Here is a 17,834-nt window from a genome sequence, read left to right as displayed (position 1 = left end):
GTATGCTCTGAGGGCCGTCTGCCTTCATCCTGCACTGGAAGCCAAGAAGAAATCTCCAGTGGGTCGGCGGAATCTTCCCCCTGCTAATGCAGGCACCAAACTTCTGCATCACCGGTCCTCTGGGTCCCCTCTAATCTTGACGAGCGTGGTCCCTGGAGCACAGGATCTGGATCCAAGTGTCCCCGAAAGTCCAGTGGCCCTTCTGTCCAAATTTGGTGGAGGTAAGTCCTTGCCTCCCCACCCCAGACAGTAATCCTGTGTACTGCGTGAACTGCAGCTGCTAGGGCTTCTGTGCACTTTTGCAAGACTTCCTTTGTGCACAGCCTAGCCCAGGTCCCCAGCACTCCGTCCTGCATTGCCCAACTCACTGAGTTGGACTCCGACTTCGTGGACCCTCTATTGTTGTGGTGAGACGACTGCCGTGCTCAGATTTTCTGAACGCCTGTTGAGGTGCTCCTGCGGGTGCTGCCTGCTTCTGCGTGGGCTCACTGTGTTGCTGAGCGCCTCCCTCTGTCTCCTCCTCCAAGGGGCAACCTCCGGGTCCTTCCTGGGCCCTGGCAGCACCCAAAACCTTCAACCACGACTCTTGCAGCTAGCAAGGCTTGTTTGTGGTCTTTCTGCGTGGAAACAACTCTGCATCCTCCAGCACACCGTGGGACATCTTCTGACCAAAGGAGAAGTTTCTGGCACCTTCTGTTGTTGCAGACTCTTCGGCTTCTTCCACCAAGCGGCAGCCCTTTTGCACCTTCATCCGGGGTTTAGTGGGCTCCTGCCCCTCCTGGACACTTGCGTGACTCCTGGACTTGGACCCCTTCCTTTACAGGTCCTCAGGTCCAAGAAACCATCTTCAGTGCTTTGCAGTCAGTTGTTGTCTTTGCAAAATCCCCTATGTCGACTTTACTGTCTTTCTGGAATAGCAGGGTAACTTTACTCCTACTTTTCAGGGTCTTGGGGTGGGGTATCTTGGACACCCTTAGTGTTTTCTTACACTCCCAGCGAACCTCTACACACTACACTAGGCCTGGGGCCCATTCGTGGTTCACATTCCACTTTTGGAGTATATGGTTTGTGTTGCCCCTAGGCCTATTGTCTCCTATTGCATTCTATTGTGTTCTACAGTGTTTGCACTACTTTTCTAACTGTTTACTTACCTGATTTTGGTTTGTGTGTATATTTTGTGTATTTTACTTACCTCCTAAGGGAGTATATCCTCTGAGATACTTTTGGCATATTGTCACTAAAATAAAGAACCTTTATTTTTAATAACTGTGAGTATTGTGTTTCTTATCATATAGTGCTAAGTGATATAAGTGGTATAGTAGGAGCTTTGCATGTCTCCTAGTTCAGCCTAAGCTGCTCTGCTATAGCTACTTCTATCAGGCTAAGCTGCTAGAACACTACTAATCTACTAATAAGGGATAACTGGATAAGGCACAAGGTGTAAGTACCACTTGGTACCCACTATAAGCCAGGCAAGCCTCCTACATACAGCAGCACACACCAGGCTGCCAAGGAAGTCAATCTTATGATGTAATCTGGGCCAAAGGGCGTGTGTCTTCTATTACCCCTGGCCTTTTAGTAAATTGACACCCATGAGTCAATGCTTTCAAGGCCTGTGCCTTACACTCACATTCCACTGAGTGTGGGCGGACCACAGCACCACTACGTAGCAAGGGTCAAGCAAGTCATGTGCTAGGGAGCCCTCTACTGACATCTCATTATTCAGTGCCACTCCCTCTCAAATCCCAGACACCAAGAGATGTTCCCCTGTAATCACGCAGGCTATGATACACTTCCTTAAATGGGCAGGTACTGTCCGATACTGAGTACCTGCACTTATTAAATTTGAAGGGGAGAGTATCTGCACTTCTCAGCTGTGCTGCATTACATTACAATGGATGAGTGCTGACACTTTTCAGGAGCAAACAGGTACCCTACAAGGAGAGTACGTACACTTCGATATCCCCATGTAAAGAACTGTATGAAGCGATCAGGATGTAAAATAAATATGCTACAGCAATGACGACTACCACTTAGTACCAACGTGTTTCATTACAATCCTTTTCATGAGGTACTGAAAATCAGAGCGTGGGTGTAAATAACACGGAACACGTCCACACAGAACGATGGGCACATGTGCAGTGCTATGTATAACCCCAGCTGCTGTGCTCTTGCACTGAGGCTTGCGGAATTCAAGCCGTGCATTGCCAATTTCACTTGCCCTTCAGTGGTGCTAGTGGAGATAGGTTTTACAACTAATAAGTACACTTTGTTAAAAAAAGAGTCAATCGCAAAATGCTGAGATCTTCAAAATCACTCAACATTTTTCTTGGGAAAACTGTTTAGTAAATAACTGTTGACCTGAAATTGCTTACTGATAGATAAATCATTACTCCTTGAGGAATGAGGGTCAGAAAACATACTTATTAATGTTTAACGCATATGAACAGCTGGGTGAAAACACAGGCATAAAGCACTCATCCATTCTGACCGATCTGCACATAGCTGGAATTACAGCCACATCACTGGACCGGGCCAGCTGACGCTGAGCGGCCTGAGTATGTGTTCTGCACAGAGGGGGAAGCAAGCAGAACAAACCCACTGCTGGTGGTCAACACCCACAGGCACGCGGCAGCTAACACACTGCTGATGCACTGTCAAGGTCAAAGCAGTATCCCCACCAGACCAGGGGCCACATCATGCACGGTGGAGGCAGTTCTGGTGCAAGGATTTTCTGAGGTTAAGCCAAAGTTGCTTTTGCCAGGTTGAGCCCTCCCAGTCACTTAAAAATAATGTCATCTTAGGGGTCGTTTGTTAAAACATGGGACTCTTGAGGTAGCAATATCCAGCAGTTGCCTAGAGCAGTTTTAGCATAGCACCAGATGTAGTCTATATCCTATATTTATATAATAACAAGGTAGACTATCTTAGACTAACTACAAGATGTTCACTGGCATCCTCTAAGTTAATGTCTTTCTTTTGAGGTTGAAAGCCTGACCTAAAAAATGCATAATGAAAAACTACATCAAACCCATGTGCTCACCAACTATCTGTGGAAGAGTCGTGGCCTCCAGGTCCAGTAGGATCGTCCCTTTCTCGATGCATGTCCTGAGTTCAAACAAGCTGTGCAAGGACAGCGTGGCAACGTGAGGTTTGCTCCATCGCTCTCCACCTTGTTCCACCTTCTCCTCAAACTTTATCCACCTGGAGAACGGAAAATAGGGAATAACTGAGCTTCTCTCAAGTCACCGATCCACACATGAAGCGAAAACAAGGTTAAATAGGCCTACTACATGAGACAATTCTCTTCAAATTCTTGAAAGCAACGCACAGTATGGGCCAGATGTAGCAAAGGATTTGCGTGTCGCTAACGGCGAAAATCGCCGTTTGCGAGGCACAAATGCCTCTTTGCTATGCAGAAATGCATATTGCGAGTCGGGACCGACTCGCAATATGCATTTCAGAATCGCAAATAGGAAGGGGTGTTCCCTTCCTATTTGCGATTCGGAGTGGAATGCAATACCATTTGCGACCGCATATGCGGTCGCAAAGGGTATCGCAGTTACCATCCACTTCAAGTGGATGGTAACCCACTCGCAAAGTTAGTGAATGGACCCAAAACATTTTTTTCAGGGTAGCTAGTGGTCCAAGGGACCACTGCCTGCCCTGAAAAAATACCGAAACTAAAGGTTTCGTTTTTTTTTTAAGCTATGGGGCCAAAATTAGCGACCCACCTCCTGAATATTAATGAGGTGGGTCATTGCGACCCCATAGCGAGTTGCAGACGGTGTCTGAGACACCGTTCTGCAAACCAATTTGCGAGTTGCAATTTGCGAGTCGGAAGGACTCGCAATTTGCAATTCGCAAATTGGATTTTTCCTACATCTGGCCCTAAATTCCGATAAACGTTCACTTCAGAGGTTTTTTTGCATAATCGACTTGGGGAATTTTCTCACTTTTCAACATGCACTTGTGCAAGTTGCTGTGTGTGCAAGTGAAGTATATTTTAGTGATATCAAATGACAGTGAAATAGATGCTACTTGTGTAAGGGCTTCCTCTGTTACCTTGGAGTTCAATGACTAGATGGGCCTCGGCCTCCCACTCTATGCCAGTCCCTCACCTGGCACGTTGATAAAGGAGATCAAATGTGATCATACAAGAAGTGGTACTAAACATAACACTCCCTGCGAAAATAAGAATTCAGCCAGCCATTTACATTTATCATAGAAAAACGGTTAGAGATTAAGGGCTGTGTGTCTCCAGAGATAATCAAATAGCCAATGCATAAATTGTGCAGGTTAGATATAGTGGAAGTCGGACATGTCTGGACATGTGTTTGAATGTCTGCTAAGTTCTGTTTAAATATTCCCCTACGTGCATCCTAGACAAATTGCACAGACATAATATGCATCATCTGAAAGGTCTCGGGGAGGACTGTCTGGGAAACTGGTCTAAATTCATTTATGTAGTGCCATTGTAGAAATAACAACGGTTTTATGTCTGATTCGGTTTAGGAATGTGGTTTGGGGCACTTATATTGAAAGAGAAAAACAAGGTACAGTAGGTAGCCATTAAAACAGGCAGGCAGTAATTTTGTAGGCACTGATCTTTCAAACATACTTAGCGATATTAGGAACCACAAGGCATACCCACCTTGCTCTTTCCCTACACTATAAGTAATGACCCTATACAAGTACAAGCCATCGTGGTGGCATCGTACTGAATCGGAATTACCATTGAAAGCTGCTACATATCAGCGGTGGCTCTTCCACTCTGGCAGAGAAGATTCGCCCCCCCCGCGAGCAGCAGCAGCTGCAAAATTCTAACAACAAAAAGATAATAAACTGTGTTGATTAACCTTTTGTTGTTGAAGGGGCGGGCCATGGGGGATGACGGTGACAAGGGGAGTGCACTGTGCAGTCCCCTCAGTGTGCATGTGTGTTTGGCCGGCAGTCTCGGGCCAGCCAAACACACATGCGCACTGTGCTCTCTCCAGCCCGGCAAAAAGCAAACACAGGCTCCCAGTCTGCCTGGGAACACCCTGGCTTTGCGCTCCAGCCAATCCTAATTCTGCTCTAAGCAGCGTCAGGATTGACCGCAGGGCAGGCTGGGAGCCTCTGTCTGCTGGGGGACAGAGGAGCGTCACGGCAGAGCAGGTACGTTTTTATTTATTTATTTTTTATTTAATGTTTTTGCTACCCCGTTTCCCGCGCTGCCCCTTTATCATGCAGCGAGACGCAACTGCTGCATATGTGTATAAAACTTTCTGTGCCACTGCACCTCAGGGGTACTTCCCCACATACAGTAGAGACGTGGTAATTCTGCCAGATATGAGGGGCATCAACAATACCTGCCAAGTGCTGGCAATGCTTATACGTTTCACACTTGCACGTGAGAGCTGTCAAAAGCTATAAAAATGCCTACAGTGGTGCGAAACAAAAAAGGATTCCTTTGTGATTACAATGCATAGATAAGGTAAAGACTTAAGGGCCTGATTATGAGTTTGGGGAAACAAAGAAGTCTGCCACAAAACTCTATTTTGAGTTGGATAAACCATCAACATTAAGAAAAATAACAGCCTGGCGAAGCCTAAGGGCCATCAGTGTAAAAATATCAGACTGCCCTCGCTATTAAGGGTGGATGGTTCTGATCTTCATATTCTGTTTAGGAGCATCAGTGAAAACCTGGTGGTCCCAAACAGAAAAAATAGTAATAACCACCACAACCTTCAAGAAAACCTCCCAGGGTGTCAAGAACACTTATATTTTGTTTTTCAAAAACAAACTCTCTCCTCTAGCCACCTCCCATGTACTAGAGAAGCTGCAAACCCCTGAGATGAATACTACAGAATGGTGACTACAAAAACGAATCAGAAATAGACCCATCAGTGTAAGGGTGTTCAGCTCACCTTAGTGCTCATTGGGTGATAATGTCTCTTCGCTAGGTGCCCACTGGAAGAGTGCCACAATTATGTAACACAGAGTGACTCTGTGAGTGCTGAGAGATCCGTATTGCTCTGCATTGTGTTAGGGGCAACTGTCATTAATGGTCAGCGTTAGAACCACTTACATAGAGGAGAGACAGCTAGCTAAGACTGTACAGTCAGTGTAATAGGGGAGTAGAGAACAAAACCAGACACAACAGCCACAGCAACACAAAGAGGAATTGAGAGGATAAGCGTTGCAGCTAGTGTGACTGGGAGGAGGAGCTGAGGTTCTAGATCTGAAGTCAGTGTCCTATGGTGAGAAGCTGGAAGACAAAGCTAATTCACCAGAGTAACAAGAGGTGAGGAGCAGACTGCGCAGTCGGTGTAACACGGTGATAAGCTTAGAGGCCATGCTCGTTAGCTAGAGAGGGGGAGAAGAAGAGACATCGGACTCCACAGCCTTGGAAACGCCGGTTTAAAAGAGAGTGAGAACACAGACCATTCTAACAGGTGAAAGAGGAGAGGCGAAGCTCTGTAGTCACTCAACGGAGAGAAGAGAGGCAGTGAGCAGTCATCATACTCAACAGTGAGAATATATAGATAATGGACTCACTGTAAAAATATAAAAAATATATGTTGAAATAATTAAAAGTATACTTTTCAACAATTATGATGGTGGATTTTTTAGACATGAGCGTGTAAATGTAATACAGTTTTAGAAAAAATTTGCAATAAGCCCTAATATAAGATAATCACGAACCTCAAAAAACACCATATTTTGGAGCCAAACTAAATCTAGTCTCATGCTTTTATTATGTAAACTATTGTAATGCTTGTTTCTTCAGTCAGAACACTTAGGGCCTGATTTAAAGTTTGGCAGATAGGGATACTTCTGCACACTTGTGACAGATATACGGCCACTGCGTTATGATTCCATTATATCTTATGGAAATCGTAATACGGCAGATGGGATAACCGTCACGTTTGTGACAGAGTAACCCGTTTGCCAAACTCTAAATCAGACCCTTAGTCTGGACCAGGTCTATAGGTCCCAGAAGGCACCTGGTGCTCCTCTGTCATACTATAATCTGGTAATCTGGACTAAAGGGCAAACTCCTTAAATTTGACAAAGAATAAAAATGCAACGTATTTAAGTCAAGACCGTCCAAGGCAATTATTGCATTGACACCATAGACGTTCACAAACACGCCATACTGGAAATGGAGATGGAATGGCTCTTTCTGAAGGCAGGTGTTGTAAGATTGCACATTTCTATAGTATGATAATGTAATAGAAACAAATATATGTGATTAAACATGATTACTTACTTTTCTTCCCTTTTGGCATGTTTGCTCACATACTAAGATGCCACCTGGGAAGTCAGCGGTTACAAAAAGGATCTGGGACTAGTTGTGGCTTGAAGGTACCAACTTTAGGGTTTCTCTCTAACACAATGGCATTGGAAACTATTAGAATCACCCAACCAACCAAAATCCTGGAAGCCTGAAAGTGGTAACATTATTTCCAGTAACCCAGGATGCAGGGATGACTTTCAGTGAGGAACCAGTCTCAACTCCTGCTACTTAGAAGGTACAAGGGTCTCTTCCATGATGATGGTTTTCCTGTAAACTCCTCATACGGCTGATGGTCAAGCCAGTATATCAACATGAAAAGACCCTCTCCCATGCCTTGACTGAAGAAGTACAAACTGTCATAACTCTTCACATGAATATTACCTTGTTCCCATTCCTCTCCTCCATAGAACACACTCTAGGGGATTTAACATTAGCATTTAACATTCTACAAATGGTCCTAATAAACAATGCTTTTCTTTACAGAGATGTGGACTAAACCATTGTGGGAATTGGTAAATGGGAGCACGAGTGTGTTGTGTGTGACTGGAGGGGTCAGGGTGTTATAAAAGAACTTAGAGTTGCGTTCTGCCAATATCATTGCAGTTGGAAATGGGAGAGAGTTATTGTTGTCCTACTGGCCGAATATGCATAATCAGAAGCAAAGATATAGCAAAAAGTTATAGGGAGATAGCCTAAGATAGATTCACAGATTCTCCAAAATGAGTTGTTTTAACCAATAAACTACCAAGAAAGAATCACCATTGACATGTGAAGAAATCATGTGTGACACCCAAGAAGAACAACATGGCTTTAAGTCTTATGATTATGCTAGTGTTTACCACCTCAACAGTATACCATTCTGAAGAAGGTAACTTAAAAGTGCACCACACCCACATAGAAATGGAATAAAATAAAATCCATATAATGAGAGTAAATTTATTGAAACTTCACAACCAATGGGAGCCACGTATTGGACAATGAGAGTAATATAAAGACTAATATCCTTCGGAATGTGCATCCATTCATGTTATGCTCCGTGCAAATCCATAAGTGGATGTAGTGGGTCACGTCAAATGTAATCCATCACTAAATATTGCATCAACCTACCCCAATGTTGTTGACTAATCACAGCTCACCCCTAGAACAGTACAGAACACAGCCAACACTATTAACAGACCAGGTTGCTTCCAGTCAAGGAAAACACAGAACTGTTAAGGGCACCAAGATTTTGAAAGTACTTTGGGACCACAAAAATTATGCAAATGCACTGTACAAATACGCTTAACAGAAAACAACAAAGCATCACATAATATAAGATTTCACATGATTTAAAAATATAGGATTGAAACAAGTTTGCGACTATCTCTCTGCGTTATCACTAAACAAAAAGTTTATTTCGTTGGAAAGGCCTAAGCTGGTGACTGTCCCTAGGCACCTGATTTCAAACAATATTTCCAAAATTAAAAAAAAATCTTAGCTTTAGCATTGTGATATATATTGAATCTAGGAGTTAGTAATCCATAATACAACACTTGTCACAGATCTAGTGCAAATCCTGAGCCTCCGCATCCCAACCTGTCAGTTAATTTAAAAAAAAGTCAATCACTGGTATGGACTTAACTAAAAATTAGCATGATTTTGTTTGAAAAAGGAAGAGCGTGTTCATAGTCAAGTAACACTAATTTACTAAATGTCCCAAACAAATGCGTTGATCCAAAAATGGATCATCTCATTGACTTGCATCTACCACAACAGCCAGGGCCATATCATAAATAGGGCTCCCAGTTTTATGGTATTGATTTTTTTAACATTTCCGTCAGTATTTGTGAATTTTTTGGCCATCTTAATTTATACATATTTATGTTTTGTTATGAGAATGAATGGAGTCATAAAATGGTATATTTCTACATGTACTTAATTCTTAGACTTCCACTCATGCTTGGATGCCTGTTGCGTTTTAGCAAATTAAGCAGCCGCATATAAACAAATCCAACACCCAGATGTACATATTAGTGTTGAACTACCAATATATTTAACATATGCTTGTATTTAAGAAAATCTCATCCTGTTATTTAACTCCCCATGCAGCCTATCTCCTCAGCTCTTGCCTGGAATTCATGAAAGAGAGTCACTCACAAGAAGCACACTTTTCAGTATTTTTCCACTTTTAAAAATAAATACAAACAGGAACACATTGTTTTCTGTCTTTATCTGTAAAAATAGAAAACTGGGAGCCTTAATCATATATACCGTGCACCTGTGCAATAATTAGTAGATCCATTTCCCTTTTGCCTTTTAGACATTTACCTATCAGTTTGAGCACACGCCCTCTGTTGTGATCAGTGCAGATGAGAGTATCACATTTTTCATCACTTGACTGCATGTCATGGTGATGTTCTGAACTGTCTTAATGGCAAAAAAGTTTGTCACATTCTCTCGTAGGGACAACTTAAAAAAATAAGCACTAACCCATTAAAATTGTAAGGTACACACACATGCTGGTCAGTGCTTAAATTGTAAAAAAACAAAAAAGGAAAAAATAAGAGCAGCGGCCTAAAGGTTTCCTAGTAGACTTCCACCAGCACTGCTGAATGCTGGATTTGCTAATTGTCAAGGATGCCTAGTTTTGGTCCCACCTCCTGCCTCTTTCTTGCACTACCTTAAATATCTAATCTCTTTATTTAGCTCTTGCAGGTTGTTTGCAATCGTTGCTTTCCCCCTTTGTCACTAACTTTGTCTTCCTCCTTCTTTTTCCCTTTTCAATGTTCATTTCTTTTGCTTTGGGCCAAAGTCTGATGGTGAAAAATAAGTCCCAGACACAAATACAAGTACTTCTACTCACCATGTGCAATCACTGGCACTTATTAAGTACTTGCACAAATCTATAAAAATTGCTTGTGTACAAACTGATGACTAAGCAGGTAAATGACAGAAGTGTGCACAATAATAACTGCACAGAGACATGTTGTTGATGCAGACCCAGATGTGTACCCACACAGAAAGGAAAAGAAACAGTGAATGGTTCTGGGCACACACCATTTCAAGTAGTTTAATGATTGCCAATTATGCGCCCCCGTATAAGTAAAAGGTGGATTGCCAGGCGTTTTAAGTACAAAGGTGAAACTCACTTGTGCGTGTGACCTGATTGAGTCGTTACCTTCATAACGTGCATTCCTATTGAACCTGCACATATTTTTACATGTTTTAGTACAGCTCTTTTGAAAAGGTTTGTAGGTTTCATGGATGGGTGTGACATTCGTAATGCAATGCAAAGCCCAGGTGATCGCTGTAAGTACATCATGCTAATGCTGTCTTATTTTAAATTAATTTCCATATAAAACATGACAAGAGGGTTGCCACAGTGAAGGGAAGAAGTTTGTAACTCTTAATATTTGGCAAAACCCTTCAGATTCTCTTTTTATCACACTAGCATTTTAAGATACACTCAGTAGCTCAAAGGGATATAAACTGACCCCAAATAAACACTAGCCATACAAGAATGACCAGTCCCTCAGATCCTTAAAAGCTCCATTGATTGTTGGGGTCTAGAATGTCTATTGTTGGGTTGTCCAACATTATTCTCGTGTAGTTGTTCTGTACTACTGATACAAGGTCGGAATTATGTGTGAGATATGCAAACACAAAGGTCTGCTTATCTTTTAAAAGAACATTTTCCAGAGCCTTTTTGCCAAGGCTTACAGACCCTAATCTCCCACAAAAAGAACACGTGTCTCTGCATTCACTATTGGGGCCCTGCTTCTCTAAAACATACATTCACTCAAGAAATGCATTCAGTGAGGGAATCCTCCTGAAACCTGGATAATGCTCAGAATAATCGCACTATTGTTTAGGAGGAAGCTATTAAATGTGTTTTCCTTACTTGGCGAAATCTTTTAGAAAAGGCACCAGGAGAACAAACCACCAGAACCTAGTGTTTCTAAGTACTGTCTGGACTCTGAATCAATGTCAAACCAGTTTCATAAATCTTCTTTGCTATACATTTGATTTGTGGAGACCTCCTTGGACAAAAAATACCCTCTGGTATGAGGACCATTGCTTACCATACCCTCTGGACCTATTGGGCTGGCACATCTTTCAGGTGAGAAATGTGTAAGAGGCCTAGCAGCTCTCTCCTTGTGTTTATAATAGGACTGGGTAAGATTACAAGACTTCTGGATGCACAACTCCCGCACAACATAATTATAACTCATGCACAAATTATCCATCTCAGCCTGAGCTGTTTACTGTGGAGACGGTCGGTTCAGTTTGTTTCGTTGTGTCACCTCTGATGGTGGTGTGAGTACACGGAGTTGGCACTAGCACCAGAGTCCCAAGAATGCTTGTTGTGTTGACGTGAATCTGCTCAGGGTGCACTTTAGTGTGAAAGATAATATTGGTAAATTGGCCAGGCGCACCAGCTAACTCGGCCCTTTGGCGCTAGTGCTGGGCATTTCGCACTGAATAGAAAAATGAAGCCAGGATTTCAGAGTTAACAATGAATATTCAGATTCAGCCCCACTGAACACCACTGCATGTAAATTAATCTGCTTGGTACACATTACGGCTCGTCTGAACATCGGAACCGATTTTACCCTTTCATGTGTCAAAGAGCCCAGGCCGTTACAGAAAAACCCCATTTTAAAGTCCCACTTTGCCATGACTTCATTTAAAATGTATGCTTTTAGTACAATATTTTAAGTAAGCAAAATGCGGTGTATATTTCCTTAAAGTATTATGCATGCAACTTGCCATATGCAGATTCTTTCTAGGAAGCTGGAGAATCCCTTGACTGGCATGTTCCGCCTGCACAAGTGGCTGCTCTCTTTAGTTCTCAGTCGTTTATTTCTCTCACCTTTTAACATTTCTGGCATGAGTCACCGAAACAAATCTTTTCTCTCACATGGCTTCCACCCAGTCCACGTTTTGCTTTGAATTGTTTCATTTTTTGTATTTTTCTATTCCGTATGGAAATGTAAGATGTATGTCTGTTAGAGGTAATTTTTTTTAGAATATTGAAATTTTTGCATGAATAAAATCTTTAGTCTAAATGCAAGCCTTCTGCATTCTGGTAAGGAGCTAGTATTATAAACAATGTTGGATAGAATAAGCACCATACACTGTAGCGCACAGACAAGCACGCAACTGGAATGTGTGCATGCACACATACACTGGCATATGCCCAAGCATTGACACACATGCATGGGTGAATGCAGACACACATAATGGCAACTTCCCGCATACAGACACACATGCATGGGTGTGAGCACACAGGCAAACACTGGCATGTGCCTGCTCATAGACATGTATGGGTGTAGACACACACACACTGGCATATGCCCGGGCTTAGACACACATGCATGGGTATAGGCACACACACACACTGCAGCATGGAGTGTAGGTACACACACTCTGGCATGTGCCTGCACATACACAAACATGCATGGGTGTTTTGGCATATGCACACTAGCATATGCCCACGCATAGACACACATGTATGGGTCCATGAACACACAGACTGGCATATGCCCACACATAGACAGACATGCATGGGTGCATGCACACGCACAAACTGGCAGGTTCCTGCATATAGACACACATGCATGGATGCAGGCACAAACACACTGGCATGTGTCTGCACATAGACACAAATTCATGGGTGCACATGCACATAAGAATGGAAAAAACCACAGCAATAATGTGTGGAAAATTCTCAAACAGGCTATGCCAGTGGGTCCCAACCTTTTGACTACTGTGGACCCCCACTTTATCATTACGGTAATCCCGGGACCCCCACTGAATCATTATTGTAAGTTGTGCATCCCCCACTGAGTCATTACTAGAAGCCGGGGACCCAGCTCTATACATTGTCAGTGATTTGAACCACAAAGCCATTCACAAAAAATACGAAAACAAGCATTCCATCAAGCACATACACAAATGATAACACGTTTTATTTAATTTGCAAACAAATAAAATAAAAACAATAAAAATGTTTAATTTAATAGGAAGGTTTGAGCTTTTCTAAATGCAATTGAAGCCACACATCGTCCATACTATGTTCTGTTTGATGCACCTGCACTGCTCCCACAAATCAATTTAAGGATGTTAATTTAACTTTTAGCCTACAATTTCAAATTCCTTGACATTTACAGTGCCTCTTAACATTTTCAATGGTCAATTTAGACACTTTTTTATTTACACTTTATTAAACTGTTAATACTTGTTAATTTTCTAAGCGGTCACGGACGTCCTGAGGAGGCTTTGCAGAAAACCCTCAGGGGTTCCCGGACCACAGGTTGGGAAACACTGCAGTGTAAACTCTGCCTCTTTCATAGAATTGCTAAGACTTAGATCTTCAGCCTGGCATGCAAGGTATACGTTCAGTGAAGAGCTCTGTGATGAAGACTGGCACAATGTCCTCTCACCTGCAATATCTCCATAACAAAGCGGTGACATAGTCAAGTCTTTTGTTAGAGCCTTGAATAACATTCATTTGACCCTGTGTAGAAATATCAGCCATGATTTAAACATGCGGAATTGACAACCGTAAGCATACGTGGGACATATTTACACATTTTCCATGCAATGCACTGCAGCAAGGCAACTTGCTGTGCTGCATTACATGAAAGGGAGACAGCAGAAAAATGCCCACATTTACAAAGATATGGTGCATTCCTACGGTCTCCGAGGACTGGCGCACTGTGTGCTGCCTAGTGCCAATGCAGATACCCATGCACCATAATGCAAGGGTGCCTGCGTTATGGGTAGGATGGTTTTTGTGCAGGAAGGGGCACCATCCTGCACAAAGACAATCCTTGGAGGCATTTTCCTCAACCTATGTGTGCTGAAGAATGCAGCACACATGGAAAGAGTAAATAACAAGAAGAAATAAAGATAGTTCTCCTTGTTACACCTCACTGGGGAAGGCTTAGCATTTTGATGCATTCCCAGGTTTTCAAGTCTTTGTAAATCTAGAAATGCACCAGAATCAATAGGTGGATGCATAGGCACGCCCATGCTTCACCCATGGAACGCCTTCCCAATGCAGGGTGTGCTGCCTTGCATTACTCTGAATTTACTAAACCACACAAAACCATGCAGAGGGGCTTTACGTGGCTTACGACTTCCCAGATAATGACTTGCATTGCCTTTCATCATTAAAAGGACAATGCAAGTCCTTAGTAAATCTGGGCATTTGTTTATTTGTTCTTCTCACACGTCTGTTCTGGTCACTGTATTTCAAATGTAGATATGTCATCCAGGGAAGCCCAACATGTTCTATTGTGTATTTTTCCGGCATTGGGAGTGGCAGAGTTAGCAAGTATCCTCTTATGTGGATACTTCACATGGTTGATTTACCTTAAAAGAGTCATCCAGAAAAAATAAAATAGGTTACTCAGTCTTGCATCGCTAGAAATTACCCACACTAACCATTCCAGAATGCTCCTTTGTTTGATTATGTCAGCTTGGATTTTGAGATCTACTGTGACATCCTTGACCAGATGTCCACTTTGACTTCATGGTAAAGGCTAAGGGAGCTAAAGACTATTGTGTGTCATAAACAGAAGAAGTAACAGATCTGAAGAACCAGGTTAAGAGATGATATAAAGTTTTGTCTACTTCAGGTGGCAATTACTGCAATGTCTGGTCATGCGCTTCATGGTGTATGTTCAATACATGTGTATGTTTGGCCAGCCAAAGGCGTTGGTAGTAAATAACCCGAGCACCATTTCACAGGCTGCTATGTGTTCTTCACATGTGCACCTATGTGCACTTTCTCATTTTATGAAACCCTTGCAACATGTTCAGTTTTGGATGTGCACGATTCTGCCCCTTTATTCTGCCTTCATTTGTATCCTCAGCGATTATGGGGTGAGTGGAAGAAACAAGGAAACAGGCTTCATGGCGCTTGAAGTACACTAGAAAACATGCCGGAGTACATTTGACAGGAACAGAAATGCAAAACAACACTGGACTTGAAAGAAAGTCAAAGGTGCCCTGCATTTCTCAACTTTTGGACTATCTTACTCAATAACCATTCCTCAAAGGCATTTAAGCATCGCTCTTAGGCAATATGTAAGGGTCCAATGTTCAGGTGACTGCATATCAATATTTATTACTAGGACTGCTGAAAATGTTAGATGACGGCAGGCATAGTTTACAACACGTCATGAACAGCCCCTGGGAGACTTAAAGGGCAATTCGCCTTTCAGAACACAGTGCATGCAGTCCCTTAGCCGTTGTGTTACAGTATCAGTCTTGCAAGCAGGTATTAACGAGAACCTACTTTGTTACCTTGTAAACAAGTTCTCTTCATGCATCAGTTCGACCTTGAACTATTTGCCACCATATGAAATGCTCTCATGTCATGTGATCAAAGCAATAAAAACCAAGATGGCTGCGTGTGTGCGTTCTTCCCTTAAAAAGGGCTCAAACGGGCCGCGAAGTAAAGTTGATGAGTGGGTGTGTCAGGAAGGAAGAATCAGTTAAAAGAAGGCTCCTCCTCTGACTTTTGAATTCTCAATTTCTGTCCCAATCATCTGAAGTAAAGTCAAACTAAGTAAAGGGGAGGAGGTCACTGGATAATGACACCTCAGGTGTGCAGATAATGTGTGACAGACTCCATAATGTCTATGGGTTTACATACATCATAGTGCGTGAAACTGATCACCTTTCTGTTCATCACCTGATCCTCTCTATATTGGGCGAAACAAACTTTCCTTTTAGGTAGCTATTTCATCAATGTTTCTGCAGCACCAAGAGATATCGGATGGGGTGCATGTTTGTGCTTTAGAAATAGCCCCTTAGCATTTACTTTACTTTCCCTTCTGAGTGCCTCCTGGCCCTTCCAAGGATGCCTTGAGCCCAGGATTTCCTCAGGTGTGATCACAGGGAGAAGGTAGTGTAGGCATGCATCTGAGCAAGTGACAGAGGTAAGCCCTGGCACGGTGGAAGAATCAGAAGATGCAGGGTAGAACAGGCCTCTCATTATGAACTAAATCCCTATTTTCTTCAAATGTTTATATCTATTTGCGAACCAGGCTCCATTCACCCTCACTTCCTAGAGTATCTTATGGCCGTTCATGGAGAGACCAAAGCTAGTGACAGAATTTCTAACAATCTACCGCCCGATAGAGGCGAGGGCAGGAATTTATTGTGTAAGAATAGATACTCCTTATTATGCAGTTACTGAAAGTACTATCTGCCTTTCCTACACTTGTGCAATAAAAACATCATCTTGTCCCGTAGTTCTGATCTTTTAATGTCTACTGAATGAAGTATCCCGAAAGCAGAGTTTGGCAAAGTGAAAGAAGCGGATCTTGGTGCAGGAAGACGAGACTCAACATTCTTGGAACAATGAAAGGGGCGATGTGGCTCTCACGTGGCATATTGTTGACTGTAATGAAGCTCTCCACAATGGTCAATCACATCCCAGAGGCTCTCCAAGCACAGTAGCAGCAAATTCACTTGAGTGAATGCGAGGTGAGGATTACACCCATACCTCTATGCATTGATGGGGGCACGCCTGGGCCTTACAATATCCCTAAGCGGAGATGTACATTCATTTATAAATTATCTATGCTACATCCATTTCCCAACTCGCCCGTGTCCAAGAGATATGAGATGCTCAAAAAAGTTAACGATCCTGTTAGATATGGCAACAGGCGCATTGGCACATTTGATGAGACCACTGCTTAATTTGTGCTGATGGTGTCAAGTAGTGAGTACCGGAATTCATTTGGGTCTTGTTTTAAATTCTCAGAGTTTGACCCAAAGCAAGAAAAATGGAGGCAGAAAAGGAGGAAGAAAAAAATGGAAAAACAGTGACAAAGGGAAAAAGTAGCGGTGAAGAACCTATATAGACAGTAAGTGTAGTGTGGTGGAAGACAGGGGCTTGAGGTGGACTCAAGAGTAAGCAGCATTTGTATTCTACAAACCCAGAATTCAGTTGTGTAAGTGGTGAGCTCCTAAGAAACTCTTTGGCCTCCTGCAGAAACTGTTTTACAAATGGGACACTAACATCCACCTATCCTTCACATGTGTAAGGGAAATAAGTGTAAGGCTTAATGTAGCCTACCAGACATACACTTTCCGGAGGGAAAATTGGGGAGAAGCATATTAAGCATCCAACTTTGAGGCTCAAGTAAATGTTGCCTCTCCAGGCACCAAGCAACAGAGAATCCCATTTGACAACCATTCTGAATTGTGAAGATGATGGTGGCATATATACGAAGAACAAAAGTGATGAACACAGTTGTTTTGAAGCCAGGGATGGTGTCAAATAATGTGCTGGGAGACTACAGGTAAATACGAGGACTGCACTAGGAAACGTCGTCCTGCATGGGGAGGGTTCAGCATTAGTTGGTTATCTTTAGCTTGGAAATCCAACTCAATTTCATAAACAATCACATTTGAGTTTTACTCCACATAATTTCAGGCAGGACGTCACCACATTATCTTGGGAGGCTAGAGACTCCTTGAGAGGATGTAGTGATAATCTGCTTTCGAATCTACTGATCTGTAGAATCAGGCATAAACCAAGATTTGCCAC

General features: G+C 42.7%; 1 protein-coding gene across 4 annotated transcripts in view; it reads right to left on the bottom strand.

Moving 5' to 3' along the window:
• SLC4A4 (solute carrier family 4 member 4) overlaps positions 1 to 17,834 on the bottom strand; it is a 623,315-nt gene that overhangs the window by 213,461 nt on the left and 392,020 nt on the right. For all 4 annotated transcript variants that reach the window (XM_069236872.1, XM_069236873.1, XM_069236870.1 and 1 more), the window contains exon 5: positions 3,044 to 3,204. In XM_069236872.1, the coding sequence (XP_069092973.1) occupies positions 3,044 to 3,204 (161 nt within the window). The remainder of the gene's footprint in view (positions 1 to 3,043; positions 3,205 to 17,834) is intronic.

This window comes from Pleurodeles waltl, chromosome 1_2, assembly GCF_031143425.1.
Source record: "Pleurodeles waltl isolate 20211129_DDA chromosome 1_2, aPleWal1.hap1.20221129, whole genome shotgun sequence".
NCBI lineage: Eukaryota > Metazoa > Chordata > Amphibia > Caudata > Salamandridae > Pleurodeles > Pleurodeles waltl.
The sequence above is the reverse complement of the archived record's forward strand: the minus strand, read 5'-3'. Positions and strand labels throughout refer to the sequence as shown.